An 8,999-nucleotide genomic window follows, 5' to 3' on the forward strand; every position below is an offset into this window, starting at 1 on the left:
CGCGAGCTGCTCCAATACTGCCGGCTAAAGAGACAAAACTTTTTTCTTTTTTCTTTCTTTCTTTTTTTTTTTTTTTTTTTTGATTCCCTCTTTTCGTCGTCGTCCTCCTCCTCCTCCTCCTCTCCTCCTCCACCTCCTCTATTCGCCTCCTCTAATCCCGAGATTTGTGAGCTCGGCGTTCAGGGGAGGAAAAAAAATCATCGTGTGCAATTTGGGATTAGACAAAAAAAAATGCTTTAGTTTAAGAGAAAAACAAAACAAAACTGAGAACCATGATACTTTGTTTAGGAAGAGAGGGGGCAGAAATAAACAGGAAGAAGCATCACAGGAATTAATTATTAATTAAGAAATTAATTTCCGGTATAATTTGGGTTGATTGATAACATCTCTTTTTTTTATTATTATTATTATTATTATTATTATTATTATTATTATTATTATTATTATTTAAATTTTCTGTATCATATTTTTCCCTTTAAAAAAAAAAAAGTTCAACAACTCGTAAAACACTAAGACATCACCAGCTGCTATTTTCCTTTCCTCCTCCTTTCCTTCCTCCAAAGCCTCTGTTCAACACCCAATAACTTTTTCCCCATTGTTTTTCTCTTGGCTATTGACTGAAGCATCTCAGTTCCCCTTTCTATAGGCCACTTCTTCTCCTCTCCATGACTTTATAGACGTGTGGATCTCTCTAGATCTCTGTAAAGCCGCTCTTTGATTCAGATGGCCCATATAAGTAGAGCCTACAAAAAAAATGTAATTTGGTTCCTTTACGGCGGTTCACTTGCTTTGAACATCAGCTCGCTTTCAGACCGGAGCTCAATTAGAGCCAGTTTATTTTGGTGACACCGACAAAAGACCCCGAAGCGAAGCTCCTTAAAATGAAAATGACCGTCCGTCCCCGAGCCTGAGAGAAACAGCCGAGGGAATAAAACTCTCCGTCTCATATATATATATATATATATATATTATTTTATTTACCTGCCATTTTATTTCTAGCAGCACTAAGTACATAGCCATCCTTAATCAAGACTCTTTACTGTTTCTCTCTCAGGTTTTTTTTTTTTTAATATTATTATCCACTTTCTTTCAATCCCCCCTTTTCCTTATTTCCCTCTTAAAAGAGACCGCCTATTAAACTTTTATTCAGCACTATTCCCAAATCTAATTCTAAGTGGGGATTACGCGTGCATTAATATTCATGAGATAGCTTCACAATAAAAAATAATAATAATAATAATAATAACACAAATAAAAAAATAGATAAATTAAACTTTTTTTTTCTTTTCCGTATTTGTTATCCCGCGTGAGACATTGCCTCGTGCAGATTTAAATAAAAACAAAAACAAAAAATATAGATATATATATATATCTTGCAAATGGGTTGTTAATAGGAAGAAAAATGATCGGGATTTTTTTTATTTTTTTTTTATTTAGATTGTTAGTGTTTGCAGTGAGGTTAGATTTCTGACACGGAGACATTTATATGTTTTAAATGAATATTCGGTGCTTTCCTAATTTTAAAATATAATTTGCTCAAAAATATTGGACAAGTTTTAAATTATTTGCATGGGGGTTTTTTGTTTTGTTTTGAATCCCAATTTTCTTTATTTCTGCTGAAATTTCTAATTATAACTCAAAAACACTGGATCATTTTTAGCCTTCAAACTAATGTTGAATAAACGTTTCCCCGCATTTCCCTTTTCCTTCTTGAACAGCTGAAATCTTGGATTTTAACACACTTCTCCGTTTTTCAGGAATTTCTCTTCCTCTCCAGAAGTCTCCCAGTCGCTGCTGCAGGTCTCTGTGTTTGTGCTCGGTCACGAAGGGAGGAACGGCGTAGGAGGGGCTTACGAGCTCACTCTCGGCAACGGATTGGCTGAACTCGACGTCACTCGGGCCCGCGGAGAGCGCTGATTGGTTGGCACTCGGCGAAGCTGCAGGTGTCCTGTGCTCTTAGAGAGGCAGGCTTAGGAGAAGGTGATCAATCTCCTCCATCCGTCTACATTAGCAATCACCTTTTACACCGGCGAAGCCTCCGAAAGCTTAAAACCACTTTATTTGTTTTGTTTTTATATATATATATATATATATATATATATAAATGTATATACATATAAAAACTGCGGAATCGCTCTGAAAACACAACGCTGAGAAGGTGTGAGATTTAACCATTTACAAAAAGAAAACAAACAGCCTGCCTGTTTTTTCTTAGGAGTCTTTTAACGCTTATTTATTTTTGGGGGCTTTGTTTTTTTTATTTTTTTTTTATTTTTAAGTTCGCTTTCCTGATCTCTGCTACTGCTTGGATATTTTTTATTGTTGTGTGTCAGAAAGTGAGAAAATTTACTCCACCGGGATATTCAAAAAGGTAAGCAAAAAAAAATATATATATTATTATTTTTATTTTATTTATTTAGTTGTATTTTCTTTTTTTTCTTTTCTTTTTTTTTTGCACGGATCTTCCTCTCTCTAATCTATTTAGTGCTTAAATAAAATAAAATAACTTTGCATGCATGTTGGTCAGTTAAGCCACAATTAGTTTTCTAGGTAAAGTCGCTAAATTTTGGTGTTTAGTAAGAACACCTCTTTGCTCTGTAAACTGTGCAGGAAAAAAAAATTAAATTACTTCATTTTATTTATTTCCTTGAAACGTTTTGCACCTTTGGGGTCTCTGTGCTCGTCTCGAGCCTAATTGGAGAGGCGTGTTTTGTGGGTTTTTTTGTGTTTTTGTTAATTTAGTTGAGTGATAAGGCCGCTGCTTAGTCATGTTCCCTGGAGCTCTAATCTACATTGCAATTGGCTTCATTTGCACGCAGGCTCTTTCTCTCTCTCTCCTTTAGTTACGTTAAAATAGATAACGCAAAAGGTCTGAATACACAAATTCCAGATGCAGGTCTATTACGTAAAACAACAACAATTAACTAAAAATGTAAAATTGTTTTATTTTCTCAGACTTGCACGTAGTGACTACTTTGTCCGCGGTGCTTTTTCTCACTTTATAATTGTTAACATGTGGAGTAACACCATCTAGCCTAATAAGATAAGATATAAAGCAACAAAATGTTAAAAGGTTGATATGGTGTAGAGGAAATAAATGCACGAGATAAAATAATCCTAATTGATCTTTTGTTTAAAACAAGATTTAAATCAAGTATTTTAAATAAAATCACACTGCTAAGTTTACTAAGCAGATTTCTGTGCAAATTTGTTTATTTATTTATTGGATCATGTTTACACTACATTTTTTTCTCTGTTTTTAAACCTCCGTATTCGTTTATTAAAAATATATATAATTAATTAAATTAAATGGTTGTAATTTTTTTATTTCCCGTTTTTGAGCAGAAGGGCAGTGAGGCCTACAGATTTAGCTTCACATGTATTTTCACACAGTACAAGAGGCTCGATTTTATCCATTAATTCGATTAATAATGCGTTTATTTTTAATATAATTAATGTATTTATTAGGGCATGTAGGCTTCTATGGAGTTTTTCTACATGTTTCAGATGAACCGCATGCAGTTGCAGGGGAAATCTTTAATATCGTGGTTTAAATGGGGGAGAAAAAAAAAGTTGAGCTTTTGTTTTTGTTTTGTTTTTTAATGTACAGATTTATGTTTGGTCTGTTTTGTGGACAGTCAGGAGAATTCTATAATTTCTGAGAATTCTATAATTGCGGGGAAAAAATAGTTCTCACACATTCACTCCTAACATTATTATTATTATTATTATTATTATTATTATTATTATTATTATTATTATTATTATTAGGTCAATCGCCTAAAATGCGCGCACACGTATTTTTTCGATTTATTTCAAGCCACTTGAGACTAATTATTTGAATAGTAACTTCTATTCTTCTGTTTTATATTTGTCCTTTCATTTGCATGTCGTTGTTTTTTTTCGCTTTAAAAAGAAATAAAGGTGTATTAAATAGTTGTTTGTTTTTGTTGTTTACTCCTTCTGATTTATTATTTGCAGTAGGCAGTTGTTGCCCTGATTTCTGTTTATTAAGTGGCGCATTAATCTCACACACACACCCCGACTTTGTGTTTCAGGATCTGTTTTTTGGAGGCTTCAGCGCTCAGGCAAGCTGCATTACCGGGGAGACTCGCGCGCGATCTGGGCCGAACCGGGGCGACCCGCGCCTGCCTCTAGCATGATGTCATACCTCAAACAGCCCCCTTATGCCATGAACGGCCTGGGGCTGAGCGGAGCCGCCATGGACCTGCTGCATCCCTCCGTCGGCTATCCAGGTACACACACACACACACACACTATTAACACGTACTGCTTTCACTCTGGTGCATTTTGAGGGCAATTTTCTTTGCCCTTACACACACTCCTGTTACACTCCACTATCGAGCAGCTTTTTACGCAAATATTAAAACAGTTAACTAGGAGACCACAAAAACATGAAACAACACAAAATGTATTAAAGCAGCAACAAAACGCACGCTATTCAGGCGGATTTTAAAAACTATAGAGCTCACATTCCTGTTATTCTTTGAAACATTGTTTAGGGGCTTTTACGGAAAAAAAATCTTCCACCGACTGAGTTGCGGTTGATCCTGGGGATTAGCAGTAAGCCTGCATCAGCTTTTTAGTGTGTGTTTCTCGGCACTACACACACACACACATTTTCAGCTGTTGAAGAGTGTGTTAATGAGATGATGAGTCGAGTCAGGTATGATAGAGGAGAGAAGAAGAAAAATAAAGCACTAAGGTGATCAGTGCGGGAAGAATGAAGGAGTAACATCAGGAAGTATCTCCTTGGAGGATTTTTTTAATGATCTCTAAATATTTACTATGATGCACTTTTAACCTGCACCTTGTGTGACTGTAGTTTGTTGGGTAGCTGATATTGTTCAGTTTTGTCTGTATTTCGGATGGAGAGTAAATGGATTCACTTCACCGCTGTAGGTTAACTGAACATCTGTTTAGATTTGCACTTGATCGGTTTGCATGCTCGAGCAACTTTTCTAGCTTTCCAAGTCCATTTCTCTTGCTCATAGACTGTCCAGTGTGTTTTAATGATTTAACTCTGGGGCAGTATTATCGCTTTGACTTGCGTTTTATATTTTTAGAAATTAAATTGCAAGAATTTTGACAGAAAATTGACTCCATCAAGCGCACAAACTCCTCCTCAGCGCATAAATCAGGCTGTCTACATTTTATAATATTTATTTTGCAGTATTTACAGATTTATACTTCATACTACAGTTTTAACCTCTATAGTTTTATTTATTTATTTATTTATTTATAATGCTTGACTGTTTTAAATTATTAAAGAAAACGTTTATAGTATATTTTAACTTCTTAAATGAAACATGCGCCTTAATAAAAAAATTTTTTTAAAAGTTTAATTAATGCACAGAATTCACAAATGTTTTCCTTTTTCCTCATAATGTATAAATGTTTTCTTCTTGTGATTTATTTTTGTTCCAGCAGCAACGCCGCGGAAGCAGCGGAGAGAGAGGACCACCTTCACGCGCTCACAGCTCGATGTCCTCGAAGCTCTTTTCGCCAAAACACGTTACCCGGATATATTCATGCGCGAGGAAGTGGCCCTAAAAATCAATTTACCCGAATCCAGAGTGCAGGTAAGAGTCCAATAATGATCTATAAATCCTATATGAACAGTTACTGGCAACACAGAAGGAACTTATTTTTGTATTGTTTGGAAATCTCTTCTCTCTCTCTCTCTCTTTCCCTTTTTTTGCTGTTCCTTTTTTTATTCCTTCTTGAAACGCTTTTCTAACAAATACAGAAGGAGAAACAATTTCTATTTGTTTACTGTAAAAGAAATCAGCCTACGTTGTGTCTAGCTGATATGATGATAGTTAAATGGAGATTTATAATAAATACAAAACAATCTACAATTTAAAGTGGGTTTATTTGGTGTGCTTTTTTGTGTTTGTTTGTTTGTTTGGCTAAATACGATAACCATAAACTTGCGAACGCCCGGGCTAGTGCCTACCAACGCCCCCTATTGATTGCTGTAGTAATTTCCTGCATGGCTTTTTGGAGAACTTTCAGTAACTTTAGTGTTATTTGGTGTTGAAGTCTAAGCTGCTTGTTTAAAGTATTTCGTTTGGACTTGTGGCAGTGTGTTACCTTTTTTTCCACCAAATGAAATGGCTTCCTGTAATGTACTCTTGGGATTCTCGTCAGATGAAATTTCCTTTTCTTCGGTGTCTTGCAGAAACTGAACATTGCATCACATGAAAAGCTGCAGTTTAAGGCCTGATAGGTTTAGACCTTTAGCTGAGAATGAATGATTTAACAGCTTGACTGCTATATTGTCAGACGTTTTGGTGTTGATGTAAACTGTGAAATGAAGACATCTGCTCCTTTCTCACTCCGTCTCTGATGATTATTTGTAATACTTCTTTGTAATTGTTCTGGAAAAACTGAACGATTTAAAAATCCAGCAAGGACAAGCACCTCTTACTGGACTATAATTTTATTTACCCTTGTACGGTTGTGTGAAATAAAACACTCTAGATGGAAAGACCCTCCTTGCGCTATTGAATTACCATCTCTGGTGGGAAACTCGATAGCCTAATATCTTCCTGCCACCTCCTTGTGCTGTAATGAGATCCACAGGCCTGAACAGAAAGAGCCTTCATGCAAATTAATGCAACTAACAGCCAGTAACTAGTTCTCCACACTGCTACTGTACAATGGCTTCCTAGTTTTGCCCTTCAGGCATGCACGAAAGGTCTCTTTAATCATTTAATGTGGCTCTGTGGGGGTCTGATTATATTTCAAATGTGTCTGAATGATGGTTTACTTCTCTAGGTGATAAAAAGGGGAGGTCATTGTATGTTTGCATGTTCAACTACAGAATACAGTCTTGTGCATGTTTGTTTCATCCTGTGTGTGTGTGTGTTTCTGTTCCAGGTGTGGTTTAAGAACCGCCGGGCAAAGTGTCGTCAACAGCAGCAGAGTGGCAACAGCAACACGAAAGCTCGGCCAGTGAAGAAAAAATCTTCTCCCACTAGAGAAAGCACAGGCTCTGAGAGCAGCGGTCAGTTCACACCACCAGCTGTCTCCAGCGCCGGCTCGGCTTCCTCTTCCACCTCCTCCTCTTCCTCCTCCCTGACCAACAACAGCATGTCTACCTCAATCGGCACGGTCTCGTCCATCTGGAGCCCAGCCATGTCTCCAGGTTCGGCACCTCCTCCCTCCTCGTCTCTCTCGGAGCCCGTCCCGCCCTCCAGCGCCTCCTGCATGCAGCGCTCCATCTCTGGTTCAGCCTCTTCCACCTCCTCTTCCTCTTACCCCATGTCCTACAACCAAACGGCGGCGTACGGCCAAAGCTACCCCACACCATCCGGATCCTACTTCAGTGGCGTGGACTGCAGCTCCTACCTGACACCCATGCACTCGCACCACCACCCTCACCAGCTGAGCCCCATGACACCATCTTCCATGCCCACACACCCCCACCACCACATCAGCCAATCTTCAGGTCACCACCATCACCACCACCACCATCACCAGGCGTACAGCGGCGCTGGCCTGACCTTCAACACCTCCGACTGCCTGGATTACAAGGACCAAGCGGCATCCTCCTGGAAGCTCAACTTCAACACGGCGGACTGTTTGGACTACAAAGACCAGGCGTCCTGGAGGTTCCAAGTCTTGTGATCTGGTGGTGGTTATTGTATTTTATTTTTTATTTTTCTCCCCTCACTTTTTTCCCCCCAGTCACTCAATCACATTCTTCACTCTCACGGTTTTTAATAGTGTGCTGAGTTTCTATATATAAATATATTGAAAAAAAAAAAGTTATACGGACTTAGAGTTAACAAAATAGATGTTCAGCATCATATTCTAAAAAAAGAAGAAGAGCCCTGTGTTTGGAGAAGAAAGAGAAACATGCGACCATGTGGAAGAGAGATTTTCTTTTCATCAAAACGATTACAGTCGGGTTTTAATAAGCAACCTGACTTTCATCTCCTCATCCCATCCCCTCTTCAGCTCTGGAGTGAAATAAACATTACACATTGCGCAAGACTGTGAACTCTGTACAGATTTTTTTGTTTTCCTTCTTAAATCGGTTATTTTTAGTCTGCGAGAGATTTTTTTGTGTTTTTAATCAGCTTGAGCCGAGCTGCATCTTGTACATAGGTATATGGGTCCGTTCCAGTGACCACATTTTAGCTGGCGTTGACGGAATCTGAGATGGTTTATACTTTTATGTTAAATCTTTGTTTTTATTTTTTTTTATTTTTTCTCCCCCCTTCAATTATTTTTTTTTTGCCCCCAGATGAAATGAAGAATAAACCGCGCTGCCGGACTCGTATCATGACAGGCTGATCATTTCGGTTTTGGGTTATCCTGGAGGAAAAGGAAAAAAAAGAAAAGATTTTTATATGGAGGGTGAGCCCTGCGTGTGTGGGAGAGAAATAATAAAATGTAAAGGAAAAAAAATAAACACGAGACATAAAATTTAGAGTAGGTGAATTTGGGTAACATTTCCTTCCGCTTAATCGGAATTTTCTTTATTTTTCGTAAAAAATTCATCGGCAGCAAGCAGAAACTGGCTGATGATGATGATGAGGATGAGAGGAAGTTTTCTTCATCGGTCAGCACGGACGTCGGACACATTTTCCAAGCACTTGACGGACTTGCCCCCCCCCCTTTTCCCCCCACTTTTGGAGAGAAAATGTGGACTTTAAAGGAACATTTTTCCCAAAATGCCAGTGAGATGTTGAATGTATTTCAGGCGCAGGCCATTACATTCCTGTCCGTAATAATAATTAAAATAATAAAGAACAGTTAACTACCAACTTTTTTACACCGCCTCGTGTGTGTGTGTGTGTGTGTGCGCGCGCGCGCAGTCTTTTCGCTGTAAACTCCCACCATATCATTCATTTGCAAATGCTCATGTTCGGCAAAAAAAGGAAAACATTTTGAGGAAACACAATAGTTATGGAGGGGTTTTTTAATAGCTCGGCAGGCCAGACAGGATGACATTCGGGTTTCTT

At 38.1% G+C, this 8,999-nt stretch overlaps 1 protein-coding gene across 3 annotated transcripts; it reads left to right on the forward strand.

Moving 5' to 3' along the window:
* The first annotated feature begins 1,563 nt into the window (after positions 1-1,563).
* Positions 1,564-8,999, forward strand: otx1 (orthodenticle homeobox 1). 3 transcript variants are annotated; one of them, XM_058398407.1, is made up of 4 exons: positions 1,564-1,980; positions 4,059-4,256; positions 5,449-5,603; positions 6,907-8,999. In XM_058398407.1, the coding sequence occupies exons 2-4, from the start codon at positions 4,160-4,162 to the stop codon at positions 7,654-7,656; spliced, it is 1,002 nt and encodes a 333-aa protein (XP_058254390.1). In that variant the 5' UTR covers positions 1,564-1,980; positions 4,059-4,159; the 3' UTR covers positions 7,657-8,999. The 3 variants fall into 3 exon arrangements, with proteins under 3 accessions (XP_058254390.1, XP_058254389.1, XP_058254392.1); XM_058398406.1 differs by lacking the exon at positions 1,564-1,980 and adding an exon at positions 2,009-2,371 and having other exon boundaries at positions 6,907-8,998; XM_058398409.1 differs by lacking the exon at positions 1,564-1,980 and adding an exon at positions 2,012-2,371 and having other exon boundaries at positions 5,452-5,603; positions 6,907-8,994.

This window comes from Hemibagrus wyckioides, linkage group LG09 (assembly GCF_019097595.1).
Source record: "Hemibagrus wyckioides isolate EC202008001 linkage group LG09, SWU_Hwy_1.0, whole genome shotgun sequence".
Lineage (NCBI taxonomy): Eukaryota > Metazoa > Chordata > Actinopteri > Siluriformes > Bagridae > Hemibagrus > Hemibagrus wyckioides.